This window comes from Coptis chinensis, chromosome 6, assembly GCF_015680905.1.
Source record: "Coptis chinensis isolate HL-2020 chromosome 6, ASM1568090v1, whole genome shotgun sequence".
Classification (NCBI taxonomy): Eukaryota; Viridiplantae; Streptophyta; class Magnoliopsida; order Ranunculales; family Ranunculaceae; genus Coptis; species Coptis chinensis.
The window spans coordinates 10278991-10301644 of record NC_141461.1 but is presented as its reverse complement, the minus strand read 5'-3'; the positions used below and the strand labels follow the sequence as shown (position 1 = coordinate 10301644).

At 37.7% G+C, this 22654-nt stretch overlaps 2 protein-coding genes across 5 annotated transcripts; one reads left to right on the top strand and one right to left on the bottom strand.

The window, feature by feature from the left end:
- Window positions 1-358: 358 nt before the first annotated feature.
- Window positions 359-3278, top strand: LOC147491388 (putative aspartic protease At2g35615). The gene has a single exon (XM_086564934.1). It carries the CDS (start codon window positions 822-824, stop codon window positions 2199-2201), a length of 1380 nt encoding a protein of 459 aa, XP_086421060.1. The 5' UTR covers window positions 359-821; the 3' UTR covers window positions 2202-3278.
- A 2362-nt stretch (window positions 3279-5640) lies between these two features.
- On the bottom strand, window positions 5641-17090 carry SDG25 (SET domain protein 25). Of its 4 annotated transcripts, none has more exons than XM_086564929.1 (20): window positions 16764-17090; window positions 15592-16339; window positions 15326-15442; window positions 14855-15176; window positions 14543-14730; window positions 14083-14433; window positions 13682-13984; window positions 13029-13508; window positions 12809-12937; window positions 12145-12580; window positions 11853-12023; window positions 11582-11758; window positions 11011-11432; window positions 10813-10935; window positions 10573-10653; window positions 9524-9577; window positions 9254-9405; window positions 7945-7983; window positions 7805-7863; window positions 5641-5917 (listed from the first exon to the last, which is right to left on the bottom strand). In XM_086564929.1, the coding sequence occupies exons 1-18, from the start codon at window positions 16943-16945 to the stop codon at window positions 7962-7964; spliced, it is 4458 nt and encodes a 1485-aa protein (XP_086421055.1). In that variant the 5' UTR covers window positions 16946-17090; the 3' UTR covers window positions 5641-5917; window positions 7805-7863; window positions 7945-7961. The 4 variants fall into 4 exon arrangements, with proteins under 4 accessions (XP_086421055.1, XP_086421056.1, XP_086421057.1 ...); XM_086564930.1 differs by having other exon boundaries at window positions 5641-5858; XM_086564931.1 differs by having other exon boundaries at window positions 11011-11429.
- Between the last annotated feature and the right edge of the window lie 5564 nt (window positions 17091-22654).

The following is a 22654-nucleotide window of genomic DNA, read 5'->3' as shown; positions in this document are numbered from 1 at the left end:
AACAAGAGGTTACCTAGCAACTGAAAGAACCTGCATACACTCTTTAGTTATTAAAAGGAAATAACAAAGAAGCAACTCAAAAGTCTAGACCCTCAACAGCCTAGCAAGAACGCTAAGCCCAAAACTCAATACACTGAAAGAAAATGCAAACTTTATACAACACTTCCAGTCAAGTATGCCCTATCCTTTTGATGTCTGCAGTCACCACCTTCGGTATTTTGAGATGGTATGGTTTGGTTGGTAATGTTGGAAGCTTTGAGGAGAGGAGCAGCATACATCAGGAATAGATGGGTTTATGAAGAAGAAGAATGAGAAAAGATACTCACTCCAAACAGGCGGTACCAAAAACAGGTTTTGTTTTGTTTTTTTTTTTTTTTTGCCCCTGTTGAAAATACTGCAAATAATTTTGGGAGATATTGTTTGATTGAGGTGGTTATTGGGGTATGGAAAAAACTTAAGTTAGTTATGGGGGTAGGGAGTGTTTTGTTGGGTATGTCCAAGATCACCCCTTTTCTTTTCCTCTCTTAAAATCGTTTCCTTTTTTTCTTCCAAATTACCTTTGTTCTCTTTTGTCTTTTTGCAAATGAAATCACAGAACATATTGTCTCACACTAAGACAAATGAATCACCTGGAGTTTATTAAGAAAACTATGCATTTTCTTGAAAATATTCCTTTATTTTGTTAGACAGATTAAGATACTGAATAAAGTCATTAATAACAATTTTAGTAATATTCCTTTGCCAAATAAAGCTGGCCTCCAAATCCAATTCAAACCTATAAGTAAACTGCTTTGAGGATTCAATCCTTACTTGTTACAGTCATGGCTGCAACAAACTTTGCTACTCTATCATCCCGATCACTATTCATTTATCTGCTAATATCACTCTCTTCTCTTTTGTTACCCCTTCATGCAGCAGCAACCTCAAAACAACCTACAGGATTTTCATCCAATATTATTCACAAAAACTCTGTTACATCACCATTCTACAACCCAAACTTAACAAGATCTGATAGAATCCGAGCTGCAGTACGTCGCTCCTTAGCTCGACAACAATACTTTCAGACCGCACTCTCTAATACAGATTTTCCTAGTGGTTTTTCAGCTTTAGCAAGGCCAGATGATTTTGAGTATGTGATGGAGTATTACATCAGTGCTCAAACAACCCCTATCCCTATCCGGTCTTATGGAATAATTGACACATCGAGTGGCCTACTTTGGCTACAGTGTCTTCCTTGTACTGGGTGTCAAGAACAGAAAATACCCTTATTTGATCCTTCGAAATCAAAAAGTTATGCTCCGTTAACATGTCAGGATGATTACTGCAAGCAGGTACACAACAGCAAATGCAGCGAATTAGACTTATGTGAGTACGACACCAGCTATAGAGATAGGTCGTATACTAAAGGGAGTGTTGCACGAGAAACTCTACAATTTGTAGTTCGTAAGACTGCTACATTTATTAGCTGGAACAATGTTATCATGGGTTGTGGTCATGAAAATTATATCGATACAGACCGTACTTTAGTAACACCTGGAGTTATTGGTCTCGACAGGTCGGCTACATCCTTGGGTCAACAATCGCCTCTTAAAAAATTTGTACATTGCTTTCCGAATCAAGATGAACCTGCCCCTGCAGATGGCTACATAAAATTTGGGGACGAAGCTCTCCTATCTGGGAGCCACACTGCTATTTTGTCTCCACCGTCCATGTTAAATACGTACTACTACTTAAACTTGGAAGGTTTAAGTGTTGACGGCTCAAGACTTCCTCTTCCAAATGATACCTTTATTCTCAAGGGAATAACAGATGGACTCATGATAGATTCTTATACTCCGTATAGCTCTCTTAAAGCCGAAGCATTTGATGTATTGGTCGATGCGTTGGACAAAAAATTACAAAAGAAGCATTTTGTGGATGGGAATCTGTTTGAAGTATGCTATCAGGGAAGCGCTTCTGAATTTTTTAATGGTCCACAAATAACGTATCATTTCACAGGTGTAGATTTGAAATTACCAACGCGGAGCATATGGGTGATTGGGGACGAAAAACAAGGTTTTTATTGCTTGGGCATGTTCTCAACAAGAGGAATTTCCATCTTTGGGAACTATCAGCAGCAGAATTTGCAGGTTGGCTATGATTTGCAAAACAATCTAGTGTACTTCGATCCAAATCCTTCGTGCAACAGCTTACGTCCATAGTTTTATTGTGTACTCATTTTGCCTTATTTTTATTATGATAGCATTTCTAGAAGCATAAGTTTTTTGGGTGTATTTCGAGAAAATAAAAAGCATATTAACTCGAAAAAATTGATCCGGAATTCCCGCGATGATATTATTGCCCAACTATTCCTACTATTCCTACTATCCAAAATAAAGTAGCGATGGTAAAATTCTAGGAGACTAGTACGATACATTTTCATCGTATAAATATATAGAAAGAACCCCCGAAATCCCGAATGAATAATATATCCTTTTTGTTGTGCACCAAAAGTGAAAGGTGTAATTGTATGAAAACAACAATCAACTAACCTCCATTGTGGATGAAAACAACAAAACTCTTAAAGAAACGCACAGTATAATAACCTAAATACTTACCATGAAGAGACCACATATTTAAGTGGTCCTGATATATACCGAAGGGGCAGGGCAGACCTATTCTTTGTCGAGTATACTGGAGTTGTAAAAAATACACTCAATTAGGTGGGCCGTCAGATTACATACATAGTTCCGAGATACGAATAAGACCGGCCATGGCCATGGCCATGGCTATGGTAATATCTTATGATCAATTTACCCAAATATTGGGTCAGGTTAGTTTCACTGCATTGACAGTGCTCAACTTCAAGTAAATTGAACCACATGCAAACTTCGTCCCTATTTGAGAAGCAGGCATCTGCCGTGAGCAAGTAGATGGAGAGGTCGTTCCGCCCCTTGTCCCCAAAATAATGAACAAGTTTACTATAGCGATGGGTCAGTTGGTTCTGTTTTTGTTATTTATTGTTGAGGCTCCAATGGAGCACCACCATATGATGCCCAAATAAACAAGATTATGTTTCGTGCAGCACAAAGAAAAAAGCACAATCCTCATGTAGTGTCAGATAACTCCGTGTAGACAACGACCACGAAAACTTCTCTACTTCTGGAGCCACGTGAGATGCCATGTTACCAGAGGGAAAACACACAGAAACAAGTTTGGCTACCAAAGCAAAACAACTAAATATTCAACACCAATTAGAAAATGAACCAGATCTCTACGTGGTGCAACACTTTTTCACCTTTGAAGTGGTTACTTTTTGAGACGAGGGTATCTCTTAATCCACGGTTGTGCTTCAGCCTGAGTCCAACCTTTCAGACTACACAATCAACAACAATGTCCAGACCTGATTTTAACGAATCCAACACCCTTACCACCTCATGTGACTAAGTGCTACCACCACTCCAGATATATCCATGTATCATGGCACGACCTGCTGGATTCGAACCAGCAACCAAAGGAATTTCCAGTCAGAAAGATGAACTAAAATCCTTCGCTCTTCCTATTGAGCTAAGGTCGTCTTCAGAGTGGAAATGCCTAGCACCTTTACAACCAGGTCTTTTGCGTCTCAGATTACATAGATTACATAGCCGTAATACTGGAGTCAAATGATTATTTCAATCCACAGATGCATTGCTCTTTGCGAGCAACATAGCCAACTCTTTACGCCCGGCACATGTTTGAAATTGTAGTCCCCACCACTTCCCAGACCCAAATCAGAAATCTGGTAAAGAAAAGTCCATTTCGGTTGACACATATCACCTGGTGGAACTTCCACCACTATTAAACGTGGTGCTGATCTTTCTGTGAATGAAAAATTTGTCTTATCCGTTGGCTAAAAGTTCAAAAAAAAAATTCGTTTTTACATGCCATGCTGGGATTTCTGCACAGCATCATGGGCCTGTGGTTGAAGGCGTATATTGCCAACCCTATAAACTTTCAGTTGAGGATTACCCATTTTTTGTTACCTTGCTTCTTTTCAAATTAGCACGGATCATTGCACATTTAGATATGTTGCTTCGACCAGGATTGAAGATACAATAGTGCAGTGTTATCCTTGGTAGCAAGAGTTACTGCTATGCAGAAATGGATTTGCACAAACTTAATTGTTGATCAACCATTGAATTTGAGGATTTAACGAAACGGCTTATAGCCGCATTCCTACTCTTTTCTGCTCAAAGGGCTAAAAGTCAGTATCGGAATTTTTGTATTCCTAAGTAGATTCCTTGAAGTGGGTGGGGAAAATTGATGCATTTGCGCGTCAAAGCTATGTGCCCGAATATAAGCTTATGTAACAAACCACCAGATATGACAACCCGCGAAACAATTCTCAAGGACACACTTTGCTTGGGTTGATGCATAAAAGCTTTATTACTGGAAATAACTCTCGGCTGAAAAGAACCATAATACACATACATGGAATGTGACACCAAATCGTCATTTGTTTTGTTGTATACAGGAGATCTTTCGAAAATTAGTATCAGAAACCAGACATTGTACAAAGCCAAGATAGAGACATGATCCCCCTCTTTTGTGTACAATGTCAAGTTCCACACTCATTTTCACGCACATGGGGATCCCAATCAGTTTTGTCAAATTTCCATTTTGTCATTAGTATTATTTCCAGCAAACTTTGAGGTATTAAAACTTAAAAGATTTTTTTCAGATCAAAAGTAATTTAAAATAATCAAACATACCAGAGTGGGAAAATCACCTCGACCATCCTTGAAATTGAGAAGACAACAGAATGAAGTAGGCCTGCGTGCCAAAAAGCAAAATGAATCCAATTCTCTAAACTTTGCAAATCAACAGAAACACTGTTAAGTAACATCTTACACTATTAGCATACAAATTCCAATGAAAATTGTCTGATAAGAAATTGTACTCGCTCCAGGCTGAACCAATTGGTAAATTATGATCAATCACTGGCATCATACAAATCCTAACTAGGACATTCTAGCCATTCAATATTATTCAGTACTTAAATTTGCTGTAAAACCAACCAAGTGAACCAACCCATCAACCAACCCCCTTAACACTCAAACCAGAAACGTAGTCCCGCTCGATTTATTGCAAAAAAAAAATCAGTAACACATTTCATCACCAAATTGGACACTGATTACTTATTACAGTGCGTATGATGCATTTTTCTTCCCTTTTCCGCTTAAATTCCCTCGTGGAATGGATGAGGACATTGAATTTCTTCACCACCCAACAAAGATCTCCATTGTAGCATGACATGATTGATAAAACAGGTTGGAGCACCAGCCACTCTTCTCAGGTGTATTATCACAATTGATCAGCAGCCAAATGAACATCTAGTGCAGAAGTTACTAAGAATATATATTGGGGACAATGTGAATAATGAGATGCTCCATACATACTTGGACTAGTCATTATACTGAAATTAAGAGGCATATATTGTCAACATTTGTTGCCCATCAATTACAAACTAATAAAAAATTGTTCTCCTTTCATCCTTGATGAAACTACCCATACACATGGTACTACAGTTTGCATGGCGAACAATATCTGAACAGTTCCAAAGGGTAAAAAAGAAAGATGTACAACTCACACATATCGGCAATTGAAAAACACCAACCATCCAAAAAGTAGATTTTATTGATAATATGTTGATTGAATAAATGTTAATGGCAACTGCCTGTACAGATATCGGATAATACTAAGGTTCCACGTAAGGAAAAGAATTAACCTATGTACAGTTCTAAGAGGAGAAACTCATCTGCATCTGGGAGACAGCTTCCATCTGCCAAAAGATAACGATCATCATGTTGATCTGGATGTGTATGTACAGTCTCAACCTGAACCACAGCCAATTCAATTAACAGGCCGCCCTCCAATGTGAGAATATCAGGAGGACCTGAGACACCAAAAATATGGGCATCTCTTAGTTTTCTACCATACAAATAGCAATGTAGAACTGCTTACAAAGACATTCTGGTTGGTTAAAAGGATAAAAACACAAAACTCTTCTGACTCAAGTTTGCAGCCCCCACTACTTTCACCCGTTTTTATAATTATAACGATGCATCCAAAAGGAAATTAGAAATTCAGTAAAACCAAAAACCAACATTGCAGATTGGAACAAAACCTACATTTTTGAAGGAACACAATTTTGAGAAAACTATTGATGATAGGCAACAAACATAGATGCCTGGACTAGTCCACATTTTCCGTTTCAGACTGTTATTCTGATTTTCTTTGGAATTCAATAAAACGGCCTTGGTGTATTAAATTCAAAAATTACGAGTACAACAATAGGGTTACCCTTCAGTAGGAAATGTTATTGTTATGTAGGCATAATTTGGGAAGCTGTTGTTAGAATCTGCTTTATACATTCCTTTAAACCCTCAACCAAGAGAAATGTTTAACAAAAATCACAGAAACCAGTAGAAATTTGATATACACTTGTAAGAATACGATGAAAACAATTGGAAGGTTGGCTACAATGCCTACACACACACACACACACACACAAGACTAATTGCACAGAGAAAGAACATTTCCAAGCTCATTAGGATTTTTAGTTGACAGGCACAAATTTCATGACCGGAATAGTATAAATCTTCCTCCGGAAAGCATGTTGTCAATACCCTGCTACTCAGGCACCAACGCATCTTTTTGAAAGGTCAGCCTAAACAAATGTAAATTAATGCTTCTACAACCGTTCCTTCTAAGCTCTAACAGTATCAACACAATTAAATAAAGAATAGATCACGACTTATAATTAATAAAAGAACTTTAAAAATTCATAACTATTTACAAAAGTACAACCAAATGGTGTCAAAAGCTTTATTGACAAGCAAAGAAATATAAACCCGGCTTAAAAAACTACAAAAAAAATTCAGTTGGCGAGTGTCTTCCTTACCCAAGTCAACTTAGATGGCACCAAGAGAAGACACCCGTGTTGGTAAAAATAAACGCATTGGCAAGTGCCAAGGCCCAAAAACAATTTTAAAGTGCAAGGTGAAACTTTTCCCACACAAAGTCACATTTATCAACGGTACTATAACAAGCTTCTTTTAAAACGGGCAACCTACAGAAAATACATAATAATGTTTCTACAAGCGCATTACATGTTCAAAATACGGCAAATCACATCATTAACATCAAAGGCGTTTTAATAGCACACATGCCTCATTAAACTCACGCCTAAGCTTGTATCATGAGCCATATTACATGCAACAAATTGCCAGCATGGGTGCCTTACCCAAGTCAACTTAGATGGCACCAAGACACCAATACCTTTGGCTAAGTTCTTTGGCAGTTACAAAGGCCAACAAACCATATCAAGGTGCATGATGGCATTTTCTCCACTGCCAGGTTTATTGACATCACGTAAGCAATAGTAATCATGCATCATGAAACTCACAACTAATCCTGCATCATGCAACACTCTAGATGCAACAAACTTCTAAGATTCCCAAACACTAATGGATAAAATCCATATTTTCCTTACTGTTGTCTGTGCAGTAACAGCTAAGTTCTGGAACATACAGTTAAAAGAATATGGGAACTTGATGAAATTATATAATGCTAGATGCCAGCAAGAACGATAATAGAAACATCATCTACCAGATAAAGATTGTCCATCAGAAAAGGAAAACACCATCTCATTTTTATCAGAACAGACACTGAGTTCTCCTAACAGTAGAGGTAAGTATAGGAGGGATAAATCAGGGAAAAGAAGCAGATGACACAAAAATATAAACATAATAGGGGGGGATAAAGAGCTTGTGTGACCTACCTCAGACAATCAATCCTCATTTACGCAAAATGTACAGGAGGGGGGTCACAAAAAATGGTCTGCAAAATTATTGAAACAAATAAATAGATGACAAAAGGTTCATAAAGGAGGTCAACGTGAAAAGCAGACAAGTATAGTACCAAGGAGCGAGATGATTTTAGTTCATAGATCCACGACACCTGGCACAAAAAACAGAAAAATAAAATAAAATAAAATATTAATTCACTATAAATAGACGAGAATTGCTAGAGTCTTGCCCCTTTAAGGGGGTAGGACCATTCTACCTCTTTAGAAACAAAAATAGGTAACTAGATAATGGTAAGAACAGTTACATCTCCCATTTGCACACCCTTTCTCTCTCTTCTTCCTTTCTACTTCTTCTCCCCACACTTTTTACTCTCTCAAAATACCACCACCTCTAGCCACATGCTTAATTGACATTAACTTGAGGAGCTACAATCAATTGAATTTCTTTTGGACTATTATATTTTTCAACCATTATGAATATTTTTGGTTAGGACCATGTTGCAAAATCACAAATGCATAGAGCTTTAGTTCTTATCTAATATTTCAGGTTCAAATTCATTGGTTCTTGTTTTGAACACGAATCTTTAAGTACATCTTTTATGTTGGAATATTTCATGTTGTGTTCTCTCACCTAATGTTGGGATTTTTCATTTTTGTAGACATTGAATCACGGATTTAACATGATAGAAAAGAATTATTAATCGTAAAGACAGAAATGACTGCTCAAATGAGTTTAGAGCAGGCGGTGGAAGTTGGAGGCAGTGATGGTGGCGGTAGGGTAGATGAGCAAAAGATGGGTTAGAGAAGAAAGTGAGTCAACTCACTAAATTGTAACTTTGTTATGAATCAATATAGATCTTCCGAAATAGGTCAGCAGGTAAGTATTTTTTGTTTCTACCAGATTAGAAGGGTCGGACCTCCATAAAGGGACAGGACGCTAGCAATTCTCTAAATAGACAGAGGGAAAGATAAGTGTTCAATGTATCATGCACTTGTGAGATCTTTTATTTTAAAGTCAATGGTTTCAACTTTCTTATTTGACTATACCTCAGGCATTTAAAGTAATTAAATTGCAATCCTTGCCTGCTGCAAACAACACGTTAGAATTGAATATTTTTTGCATTCGTGGGAATTTAAAGGAACAAGAGTGACACTTATCGTTGGTGATAAGATGTTCCAAATGCAGTAAACTCTTATCACAAGCTCTCAGAGTAATTCCAATGCTGATGTCTTAAAAGAAAAAAAGCATGCCGAAGGATTATCCCCTAATGTTTGCAAGTATCAGCATATTCAACAACCAATTTAATTTGAAAAGAATTTCCTACATGCACAACTATTATTAAATTGACTTAGTCGCTTAACAGATAGCATATTACTGGGGATCATGAGTAAAAACCAAAGGATAAAAAAAAAAAATTATACCTCTTAGAGCCACAGTTACAAGGAATCTTTTCCTCCTCCAGGGGGAATTTGTAATTGTAAGTTATTTCTTCACCAGCAAATATCTGCCGTTTCGCATATATGAAAATCTTTTTCTGACCCTCAACAGAGATAACCTTGGTATAGCAGTTAGGCTGCAAGGAAATTAAAAATATACAGAAGAAATGTTAATAACAGAAACACTAACTAATAATTAGCTGAACAATCCACTTTTTGTTAACAAGAAATCGCTAAATAAATTTGTGTGGATACCTCACATGAGTGGTTTATAAATCTCGCTATTCCACCGCGCTTTGTAGCATCCACCTGCAATGAAAACACAACTACGTAAATACTCAGGGAAGGATGCCAGTTTACTGACAAGAATGAAGAATACCATAACATGTCAAAAACATACGACATAAGACTATTGTAGACAGGTCAATGCACATTATTACATTCCTGGTGAAAACCCACATGCCATTGAGATGTTATCCCATTATTTAAAGCACATAAATGACATGGCAGCTAAGTTGGGATTAACAGTTAAATAAAAGAAAAACAAAAACCGATCATGGGGGCAATCTAAATAAATCGCTAGTTGACAACTAAACTAAAATCAAACATTTCTGTCAATGACAATTCTATCTAAAGTTCTACAAAAGTAGAATCTTGTTTGACAAAAAAACTGAAACGAATAGGAACGACGCTTTACTGGGACTGCTGGTCAGACACACTTCCTTGATTCACGACATATACCAAACATATGCGCCCAACATATTTCAGGCATTGAAACTCTACCGAACTCCAAAACAAAAAAGCTATATTAGAAAGTAACAGATGAGTCACTGAGAAGCAAGCTGGTTTTTTTTTAAATTAGAGGCAGGCTAGGAAAAGGAAAGCATGAGTAAGAATAAAGTTGTCCCTAGGAAAGAGCAGGTCAAGTAACGTACAAAGTAACCGTTACGTTCTAGCGAGGGTTGAACAAAAACCTGGGATTCACATTTGAGTAACACTAACAAACAACCACTATACCAATTGCTGTTAAAAAAGACGAGTGATTTGATGTCAGCATAGCTCGTTTACTCCATCAATGCATTTGGATGTCAAAAAGTATACCCTTATTACAATTACATTTACTTGATGGAATTAATTTAAGGTGTGTAACAAGATACAAACAGAGCGGCACAAACTATCATACACATAGCTGGAGGTGAATCATGCTCTATGCATAATTTGAGGAAAGAACGAGACTCAAATTAGTGACTAACACATCAGCAGTCAATAAATGAAACATTAAACAAGTTCACTTCTTTGATTACCACATAGCCATCATCCAGTCTGAAAAGGTAACTGCTTCCAATCCCCATCTTTTCATATTCACGCTCACGAATATCTGATATCTGTGGAATCCATATAAATCCATAAGAATTCAAGTGTAATAAACATAGAAAAATTAAGTACAAGAAGAAAATGGTTGCAATCCACAATCACATATGACCCTATAACGGTGGGCTCTTGTGTTAAGTCTGTTTATATGGTAAAAATTGAATTCAAATTACCCGAGGACGAATAAGTTGTCCAACGTATTCAATCACAAAATCCTCTGCTTCAATTGGCTCAAGAGCAACAAGACCCCAGTCATGTATCTTGCTCCGTTGAAAACGTAAACGCTTTTTTCTTGCCTGAAAGGAAGCCATAAATTGAGAACCCAACCAAAGAAATAAACACCATCTGACCCAATACAAGGTTTTCCTTACCTTCAACTGGGTAACTTTTAATAGATCAGCACCCTCTGCAGCAGCAAGAAGATTTCGAAACTTTACCCTGTTTGTTCTGGCTGTGAGACCCTTTGCATTTGAAACGTGAGATGTATTAACGTAGCGTGAGTATCTATTTGGAGTAGACGGAGCTCCTCTAGCACGAGCTCTATCAGCAGGACTGGCGTTCAGTGACCACTTACGCCAATCCCAGCCACTGATGGAACAGCGAGCACACCCATCAGACTCGGGGCAAGAATCTGGTTTCTTAGATTTAGTGGACTTGACCTTCTTCAATGCTAATTGTTTACCCTTTGATTTCTTAGCGGCATTGCGACTAGTCAATTTCAAAACTTTCTCAGGACGACCAGTTGGTAGGTCATTTCTTGAGAATTTCCGCTTCAGACGGGATTTCTTAGCTGCTACATACAAGAAAGAGTTGAAGATAACTAACGTAATCTGAGCAATAGAACTACCTAATAATCATCAAGGAGCTGATGTTATGAGTTTTGTGGTGTGTGTTTGTTAAAGGGTGGGAGGACACAGAGATAGAAAGCAAGGCAATACATACAATTCCGAATTGAACTGGAGCAGTTGTCTACAGCATTTATCTGGAGAAGTTTGATGAAGGAGCCATTGCTATTCACAGAATTATCCTTGTCATTCAAACCAGGTGCTGCAGCTGGAGAACCTTCGACATTACATGTTACATCATCTATTATGAACTCAACACTACCTGCATCACTACCTGCATTACAAAATTATGAGTAAAGGAATTAACTACTTTAGGTTGTTATAACTCTAACAAAAGTAAGTCAAATAGAGGCAAAACAAGAACATACTTTGAATAACATGTCCAATCTCTTTTGGCAGATCAGCAGTTGTATTCAAGACGCACGAGAAATCATCGGCCAATCTATTTTCAGCAGCAGGCTCCAAAATTGCATTGTCTATCAGCGGAAGTTCTTTCAAGAAACCTTCAACATTACATGAAACATCATCTTCAACACTACCTGCATTACAAAATCATGAGTCAATTAATCACACAATGTGCATTTACTACCTAGGTCATTTAGATTGCTGCAACTCTGTAACCAAAGCAAGTGCAAACATAGAGGTAGAATAAGAGCGTACTTTGAATAACACATGCACTCTCTTCTAATGGATCAGCAGCTGTCTTTATTGAGCACGAGGAATCATTGAGTAATCTATTTTCAATAATGGGCTCAACATTTGCATTGTCTATCAAAGGAGGAGCCTTATCTTTAACTGTACCCTCGACTAAAGAGTTCACATTGACATTTTCCAGCTCCACTGCTTCAGACCCTACCCCAGAAAAGGGCTGCTTTCGTACCACTCCCTGACCCGGGATCCTGGTATCTTTTAGAGCCATACACTCTGACAATGATCCTAACTTCTTCCGTGCTGACTTTTTCTTTTGAAGAGAAGTGTGTTTCCCAATAACTCGAGATACTCCTGCATTGTTGAAATTCTTTGATCCGACTCTCAGCTTTTCTAGTACAGCAGGAGATTCCTTGGGCTTCTGTTTACCAGTTTCAACTACCCGTTCCTGAAATAAATGCAGTCACGTTTAAAAATCTGCAATTACATGCCTTATTTATAACATTAGCATCATATGCCAAACTGTTGTAACAAGGCAGGCAAGCAGAAGAACTGTAAATTTAAAATATATGTGTGTGTGTGTGTGTGTGTGTGTGTGTGTGTGTGTGTGTGTGTGTGTGTGTAAAACTTATATAAGAAAATTAAAATGGAAAAGGGGTGGATCCATATGCAATACCTTGGGGCATTGCTTTTTCAATGCAGCAGACTTTAATACTAAACTGTTACAGTTCTGTGATCTGTCTCTACGCTTTTTTGGTTTAGTGGGAGCCTTGGTTTTTCTTTTACCAGTTTTGACTGCTCTTTCCTGAAACAAACGCATAAGCACAACAGTCTAAAAGCAAGCGAGAAAACAACAACGCAGAGGAAAGGGAGGAAAGGGTATCTATAAGTAATACCTCGGGACCATTTTGTTTTTTCAAAGCTGTACGGTAACAACTACGAAGAGCATCATTGGTAAAGAAAGATTTCCACTCTTTAAGCACAACATCATGCAACTTTTGCCGACATATTGCCAGGGAAACAAATCCATTCATCTTGGGCATATAGTTGTCTGAATTCGACAATTGTAAGCTGACATTCTGAGATGATAAAGCAGGTATAAAGCTGTCCTCGGTCCCTGGGGGTGGTGGTTCACCAGACACTTTGCCACTGTCCACAACAGCTATAGGCAACCCTAATCTTTCAAAAGCACTAACAGTATGAGTTAATCGAGAGCCTTCCAATGGAGAACCACTGGTGTGTAGAACAGGTCCCAGAGTCCCTGTACCAGTTTGGATATTTCCGAGAGAACTGCTTTTTGAAGATCCAGCAGCAGATTCATCATGAGAATCATGAGCACTTTTCTGAAGGGAAGACTTCAAGGTACAATTGTCACCCTGAAGGGGAAAAATGAATTACGAAAAGGGTCACCATTTCAATTCAGTAATCCATCAAAATCAAAACGTTAAAAATAAGGATGCAAATGAATGCAATACAGTCCTCCAGTTAACACTTTAAAAGTCCAAGAGACGCCACGATGAATTATCTTTTAACTATTTAAGTGTCTTACCTCATTTGTGTTATTTCCTAACGCAGAATCAGTTAAGCTCATAACTTCTCCATCTACTAAGCTCTTGAAGTATTCCGATACTGATGAATGCACTGACAAATGTAGTGCATTTTCTACACTCTCTTTGATTTCTGTGATATTCTCATTAACTTGACGGGTCACAGAAAAGCAGACGCCTCCCGGATGACAGGACTCAGATTTCAAGATGGAAGACAATTGGACTGGGATAATTGAGCACTTCTTGGCAGGTCCAAAACCGGGTGGATACTCATCCGAAAAAGAAGACTCTTGCCCGCATTGCTCCTGAAGAAACAATTGATACATGACTTGCATACATGATATATCATAGACAACTAGCAGAAAAAATCAAAAAAAAAAACAGCAGGCATATTCAATCTAACCTTCTCAATCATATCCCTAGAATCCACAACTGGCATATCATCTTCAGCAATAGCTAAAGTATTCTGCAAGGTAGGAGAATCTGACCAGCGTTTTCTCTTACGCCAAGCTGAGGACTGTTCCAATACAGGATCATAAAAAACAGCATTCCACATTAGTTGCATACATGAATCAAAAAACACTTTGCGGGTTGTTGCTAATGCCTCCGAATAGTTTTCATAGCTACCAACAGATTTTGAACTTTCAGGATATTGCACTGGAGTTATAACAGGCATTAAGTGATCACATAGGGGAGAAGTGGTGACCACATCACTCGACCTAACATATTTCTTCTTCTCCCAAACAATCTCAGTCTGTTAAAAAGAAGAAAAAATAAAATAAAACAATTATTTCACTTACATAAAATACAAACAAGTATTCCTTCTTGATAGAAATTATACGACTATATTAATTAAACATTACCCTTTTCTCAGCCAATGTTTTGGTCTTGAGAGCTCTCTTGGTTAAGGCAAGAGATTTTGAGCTTTTGTTTGGGCTTTCACAAGATCCCCTAGATACTTTATTTGGTAATAATAGATCAGATAAAGGGGAGGTAGCGATCCCATCCCTCCTAACAACATAGTTCTTCTTTTCCCCGACATCACTAGCCTGTTACAGTTAAAAAAGGGAAAAGGTCATCATCGATTTCAAATAAAAAGAAAGGATATGGCTATTTCCCCTAATACACAAGCTAATATGTTACACCGGCAGCACAACATTGACTTCAACATTACCTTTTTTCAGCCAAGTCATCAAATTTGGCAACCTGTTTTGTGGTATCAGGTTTGACATGCCTCTCAGCCTTCTTAGCAGCCGCAAAATCAGATATTATGCTACTAATTATCTCATCTAGGACCAAACGACGAGCTGCTCTCATAATTCCCAAGTGCAGTTGATTGGAAACTTCTTCTGATATTGCGGTCATAAAGCTGGCTGATGAGCTGTTCTCATTAACTTTTAGATCAGGTGGAGTTACTATCTCAGCCCTATTTGTTCGCCAGGCATTTACCATAGATATAAGGGTGAAAGGTTCAAACTTGCTATCCATGTGATAAACCTATAAATTCAATTCAAACGGTTACGTACAATTCAAAAAATTGCAGAACAGAAGGAAGAGAAGAATTCTACTAGGCACATCATACTGCTACAGAACTAAGATATACAAACTCATAGAAAGAGAGAAGAATACACTCTACTGTAGCTCACCGTTAACGAATCTCGAAGATATCCATAGTGATGCCAAGAATATAGTTCTGCAAGAGAATGTGGTCCACGTCTTTTTCCCTCTTCATCGTCAAACACCCAACACGACTCTTCACTTGACTTCAAGAATTAAGCAATAAAAGGATAAGAAGTTGGACAGATTTAACTTAAATGCAAGAAAAGCTTTAAGAAAAGAGAGCACAAACCAGAAAACCTTAATGAAACAAATAAAACTTTTCTAAAACCTGGAAAACAATTATAATGTATACCATTGGGGCATTTGGCGATGCCACATTAGTTTCTTCTTTGTCCAAGATTTGTGGTTCATGTCCAAAGGTATTGGAACTAAGATAAGCTGATGGTGTCACCTGTGACACACTAGTAACAACAGGTGCACTTGATGATGCTATATTTGTTGCTTCTGCATCCTGAATTGGTGGTTGATAGCCATAGCTAGTGTAATTATCACATGATGAAGGCGTCTGCTGTGAAACATTATGAGCAACGGGTGCAGCACTGCAATCAATTGATTTCACTTGTTCATTGGATGTCACATTACTACTACAAGAACCACTATTAATTGTGTGCTCCCCGGTCAATGTTGTTTTCAAATTTGTATTCCAATAAGCAAAACCCGTAGCAACATGTTCGGGAAACTGCTTAAAAAACTTCAGGTGCACAGGGTTTATCAAACCTCCGTTTACAACTGGATAAACAGGAAGATCCTCAGGTAAGAATCCAGTAGACAAACCTTCATACAACTGTTCTTGGATATATGGACCACACATCTGGCCACATTCATTAATATACATCCACCCACTCACAGAAACAGGCTGCATGGGGGGTTGAGTATATCCATTCTGGACTTCAGACTTAACCCCCCCAGAACTACTCGACAGAGGGGCACCACCTGTACAATTTGCCATACTGCTGCTTGCCTCCACTGATACATGTGATCCTACAGTTCTGCTAGGATCACAAACAGAAAAGCGACTATTTCGATCATCTTCTGAACACCTGTACATGAAATAATACATTTGTATAACAGAGTTTAAAACTTTTCCTATAATATAAAATACATTGGCAAAATTAAACCAATACGAAAAACAAACTAACAACTTCCATACCTTTACATTCTATCTATCAGTATAAATATAAGTTACAATGTGGATCACGTTCTGTGCATGTGATACGATAAACAGCTAAAAGAAACATTCTATCGACCTAAAACTGTACAGGGTTTTGTATCGGGGTTCAGAAATCTCTTACTTCAGGTCAAATCCATTTAAATTGTGGTCTCAAAGTACATCTACTATTCTTCGCATTAATTACAATTACATTAATGCAACTTAAACCAATACCATTCACTAATTTAAAAAAATAAACAAACTTTACACCAAATTACATCACTAGATCAACAGAATTGAAGAGAAATAAATACCCAGAAGAAGAAGAAGAAACGACATCACCAACAGAAACAAGAATAGAATCGGAATCACGATGTTGTTGTATTTGTGAGGTGAGATTCTTTTTGTGTTTTTTTCTAGGAAGAAAAGAAGCGTACTCGTAAAGAGACCGATCAACAACTCCCCCTGACTCAACAACGTTAACTGATGCCACCATAATTAACTCAATATCATAATTTAATTAAACTCGTTTTATTTAAAACGTGTGATTGATTAGTTTTTTTTTTTTTTTTGTGTTAGGGTTATTTGGGGAGATGAGAACGTGAGAGTTTTTGGTCTTTCTTCTTTCTAGGATTGTGATTAAAATGGAAAGAGAGAGGGGGATAGAGGGGTATATATCTATTGGGCTTTCAACGGAAAGGCTTTGATCAAAGTATTGGGCTTTGTTTTAGGCCCGTCGACGATCTATAAAACGCTAGGGAGAGCGCCCAGTGCCTAAACCGGCTAGCGCCAGTTCCAGCTCGTCCATAAGGCGAGTTAGGCCCACACATTAGAGAAGCCTCAAAGTTTTTAAATTAGCCTTAGTTTGGCCACTAATTTCTCTTTCCAAAGTGTTCAATCAAGTAATAACAAAATATATAAATGTCATTTATGGAAACTAACTAATTACACAATCTAGTGGTCTTCTATCAAATACTAATCTCGAAGTTTATCAATAATCTAATGACCAAAAGTAAATCATTGGCTTAGTGTATGTTGTGAGTGTGTCCTTGGTTAATAAAAAAATTTTCTCCAAAAAAAATAAAAAAATAAAAAAATAAAATAAAAATAAATGAGAACAAACCAAAGAGTCCACATTCAATTCTTCACCAATCTTCATTTACCATAGCTCTTTTTCACTTCTCTCCTCTCTTTCTATAACCATTCATCTCTTTGTACTATCATTCACTTTCACTCTCCATATTTTGAGTTCATGATCATTTTCAAACAAGTAAAATAGTTTTTTGTCTAATCTTACATGGTAGATTTCGTGTTTTATTTTCATCTATATATAACCATTATTTGAAAGTTGGAACTAGTTATTTGGCAATTCAAATTTTTATATAATAAAATATGTTATTTTTCTCTATTTAAGGCCACAACTTTTGTTTTTCACTTAAGGCCTCACTTTGCCTTGAGCCGGCCTTGCTAGGCGCTACGGTTTTTTTCCCTAATATATACTACAAGAGTACTTATTACAAAAAGGTAGTTGAAGAAGATAAGAAGAAGATGATGAGTGATCTGCTCGAAGTTTAATAAGGAGACCAAAGATCGACTTCATATAAAAAGATACTTGCTATAGGCACCTTCCATTTTGTGTTGAGCAGACCCCAAAAAAAATTTATTATTACAAATTTGTCATTGACCTAAAAATCATGTTTTATGTTGGGCACTCTTTCAATTAAATCAAGGTGACCTATTACAACATTCTATTGCCCTTAGCCATTTCCCCATCATCATACACCCACTTCGCTAAAAACAGGAGTGCATGAGGTTGTTACCACAATAAAAAATAAGGTTTAGCTCACTTACGTACCGAGACACATCACTACCCAAGTAAAATGCTACTTCAGCCACATCCTCTGCATTCCAATTTGTTACTTTCAAATTGGCTGATTTGTATAGTCTCTTCAGTGGTGATCCACTCAATACTGGTGATACAACTACATATGAAGATACAAATTTCCACAAAATAAGCGGTCATACACAGGTCATCGTGAAATGGTCCCAAGGACATAAACCTTTCTTCCAATAACTAAAAGTCTACAACAAAATGTGATTCTCTACATTCTTTCATTGGAGGACCTAAACCCCAACTACCAGTTTTGATATCGACGATGTATACAAGCAGCAACAAACTTACCACTAAAAAATTCTCCAAGATAGTGATTTAGTTGTTGCATCTGTTAGCCAAATTATCTTTATTCTCAAGTACAATAGCGTGATCTATGAGAACTTATCCGTCACTTAAAACGAGAGGACACCTACACAAACATGTCATAAATATTGCTAGATTAACATTTTAGTGCAAGGTCATCTCACGCTACAACAAGGTCATAAACCATTTGTCTTCTATTGGTACATAAACACTCCAAATTTCAGAAACTTTATCTTCAAACTTGGTCACATACCTCCTCAAGAAGTTCTTATCAGACATCAATAACAATGTAGACACTTTGTAATCTTCCTGAACAAGACCATTGGAGACTAAAAATTGGATGACTGATAACCTCGAAATAGTCCTCTTCTCCAAAATGTACTTTAAAGGCATTGGATTTTCAGAAAATAGTAATGGATCAAGACCCATCTTGTTCACGACGTAAGGGTTTGCAGAAAATGGTAAGGGTTTTCATAAAATAGTAAGGGATCAAGACAAAGGGTGGATGAAAGAGACGAAGGGTGGAAAATTGTATGTAACCGTTTATCGGTTTTTTTTCTGGTATGGTGGGGGTGTATAAACTCTATGTTGTGCCTAACGTAAGTACAGACTCCACATTGGGTTGGGGTCTGCCCAACACAATTTAGGGTCTGTCAATAATAGGACCCTATAAAAATATTCTCTTTATGCATATAATTTACATTGGGCTTTAGTCTTTTAAACTCATTCAAATCTTAAGACTTCATAGGTCTTTTATTTTCAACATTTAATCATTCAAAAATAAAATAATAAGCGTGACTAAACTGCCTAAAGGCTGATTAGTCTGCTTAACCCGCCTAATCGCCTATTCCTGCCTAGTGGTGTTCAGTTGGACATGAAACCCAAAACCTAACAATAAAATACCCCGGAGAGGATAAAATAAAACCCGAACCCAAACCCACCGACACATAACAAGGTAGGGTTCGGTGGGGATTTGGTACCTGAACCCAACCCCAAAACCCGATTTAGAAGGACTTCAAGAAACATCAAGAAAGATATGGGTATCATGCTACATGGAGCCTCGGATCATTATTTGAAAGGTTGTACTAATGTGTATCTTTGAAGGTGAATTGTTGTTGGAGGTGGAGTGTTACTTTGTTGATTTCTTTTTGTTTTTTTTCTATAAATCATGTTGACTTCAGAGAAATTGAAGGGGAGAACCGGAGAAGTATTTCAAAAGCACCCACCAAGTTCTTCATAGTTTAGTTACTTTAGCACCGTGTGCTCATTAACTACCTACTACTAGATAACTTGATCAAACACTCAAATCCATTCTGTTTGCCTACCCCCATAACAACAACAACAGTACCTCAAATCCATTCATCCTCTCAAGCTAAGTCAGCACCAAAGGGCACACCATATAAACCACCACACACCCATTCCATAAATCCAACACCACCTAATCACCCCCTTTTGTTCTCCTATTATTTCCTTCCTGAAGCTCTCGAACAAAAACCGGATCAAATTAGAGGGTGAGAAAACCCTCAACTTTTCTTATCAATTTGATCACTTGATCACACCCAACTGTTTGGGTTTTTATTTATTTTTTACTTTTTGCAGTTAGTTCAAAGAGCCATATGTTTGTTGTATAATTCCACTTCTTGTTCCTCCCCTCTGATCTGGTTGTATTTGAAAATTCGGGTTTTGAATTGGTTACCCAAAATTAAACCCGACACAATCGTATAGAGGGTAGGCTTCGGTAAGTTTTCTCCTATTTTTACCCGAACCTGAGACTAGCCCGAAATTTTCGGTTTGGTTACCGGGTAACCCAAACCCAACTAGAAACCAAAATTTTGAATACGGGTAATCCCACCCGAGCCGAATGAACACCCCTAGACCCATCCTAATCGGTTTACCAATTTTTTAATCGACTTAGGCATAGGCGAGTCGGTTGGGCCTAACGCCTAGAGAGACCTATTAGCCCATGAGGCATTTCTTCTCATTGCAATAAGTACTGAATCTTTTTTTGCCTACACATATTTGGTTTTCGCATCATCATCCAATAAGTTATTTGAGATATGGGGTATAAGTAATTGATTCACTAAATCCCAACGTCGATACGTTTTTTAGATAATTTTGTTATGGATTATGTGGGAATGAACTCTGTAATGAAGTGTGTTATAGTGGGAGTAGTCTTAGGATGAGTGACCTTCTGGGGACTTTGTTGAATTGTCAGTATGAAAAAACCTCACACTGGTGGATGTCTGTTGTGACTAACTAGGGAGAAAATCGACACGAGGGATGCGGTGGATTGATTCCTTGAATATCGATAGAAACGACTTCGATAAAATTTGTAAGTTTTTGATTGAGTTGAGTATTCGATCTTTTAACTTTGGATTATGTAATCGGTAGAAACATTAATTGATTGACTTTTTTGTATTTGTTTTGTTTTTTTTGTTGTGTTTGTTTTTATAAATAAAGGATCCGCTTATTGCCAGGGATCAAAATGTTACTGCCCTAATGGTTAAGACCCTAATGAATTTAGAAGTAATTATCACCTATATTCGAACATAATTATTTCATATGCTTTAAAAATAGATGGACTCGGAAGGAACTATAGACACATGAACACACATTAGATCACATGCAATTGCCGAATTTTTTTGAAGTTCTGACATAAGTCTTTCCATAATCCAATACATTAAATAACTCATAATTGTAAACATGAAGAAGATCATAATCCAAATATTTCTCTAACTCATTGTAAATACCCTCCGTTCCACACTATAGTACATGTGTCCACATAACATGTCGTCCAACACCATCAGACCGTACCCAACGACCCAACACCCAAGTCATCCAAAGCATCAGTTACATCCATTTATGGAAGATATCAACTAGCACAATCTTGGAGCTCAATCAACGCAAGGAAGCATTAACTTTGTAACAACAGATTAATGGCAAATCATCAAGATAGCACACAAGGTGGATCTACAATTCATAACGGTCCAAGCACACATCTATAAATAAGAGAGATGAACTACGTAAGGCTTGATTCAAGTTTAGCCCGAGAAACTTAATACATAGGCAACTCTTATCCCAAGAAGAGTGCAACCATTCCCTATTACCCAAATCATCAGATCGTTGTCTAATTAATACCAACATCTACATTTGGGTTTTGTCTCGGTTTTCCTTAAGAAAAGAACACCACTATATTTCTCAAGCCCACTAAACCGGGTCGAAAACCAAGGAAAAACCACAATGGATACCATACTACAAGTTGTCAATGATCGATGAAGATGTATTTACAAGAAGCCTTCATAACCTTACAACAAGAGAACCAAACAATGTGAGAGCATGCCACCTCCAACAACAACAATGGCACTCCAGACGCAGTGGAGAACAACGCCGTCACAGCCTTCACCACCACCACAAACAAAAGACTAAAGGACTTCGAGCAAAGATTGGAAAAGTCGAGTGACAAAGCTAGCGAACTTTAGCTCGCTCAGAAGATCCTTCAGATGTACAAAGCGTCACTATTCACAACTGAAATCAGGGAAAAGCAGCCTCCAGCAGAGTTCATTCAACCAAGGTTCCCATTATATGACGGTAGCTCATGCCCAGGCCAGCACGTAGCTCGTTTCAACCAAATCCTTACACTCTATAGCGCCTCAAAGTATGACTACCTAAAGTGCAAACTCTTTCGAGCCAGCTTGAAGGACGGAGCAATAGACTAGTTCTACAAACTCCCTCCCGACACCATCAACAACTTCGACAAGCTGGCAGAAACATTCGCAACAGAATTTGTCCACAAATGAAAAGAAGCAAGCCGACCTAGACTCACTCTTCTTCCATGGTTCAAACAAGTAATTATGGCGAACATAAGACCATACATGTGTTCATAGGACGCTTCAAGAAGGAGGACCTCCCTCGCTAGAAGAAGGACTCACCGACAACTTTGCAACTTCTGCGTTCACAAATGCCCTATTAGACGACTCTGACCTAGCAGGGTCCCTCCTACACAACAAG

Coding starts and splice junctions, on each gene's coding strand:
- LOC147491388 (XM_086564934.1), top strand. CDS start 822: ATGGCTGCAACAAACTTTGCTACTCTATCATCCCGATCACTATTCATT.
- SDG25 (XM_086564929.1), bottom strand. CDS start 16,945: ATGGTGGCATCAGTTAACGTTGTTGAGTCAGGGGGAGTTGTTGATCGG. Junction 10,654..10,812: donor GACAACTTATTCGTCCTCGG/GTAATTTGAATT, acceptor TGGATTCCACAG/ATATCAGATATTCGTGAGCG. Junction 9,578..10,572: donor GACTGGATGATGGCTATGTG/GTAATCAAAGAA, acceptor TTTTCATTGCAG/GTGGATGCTACAAAGCGCGG.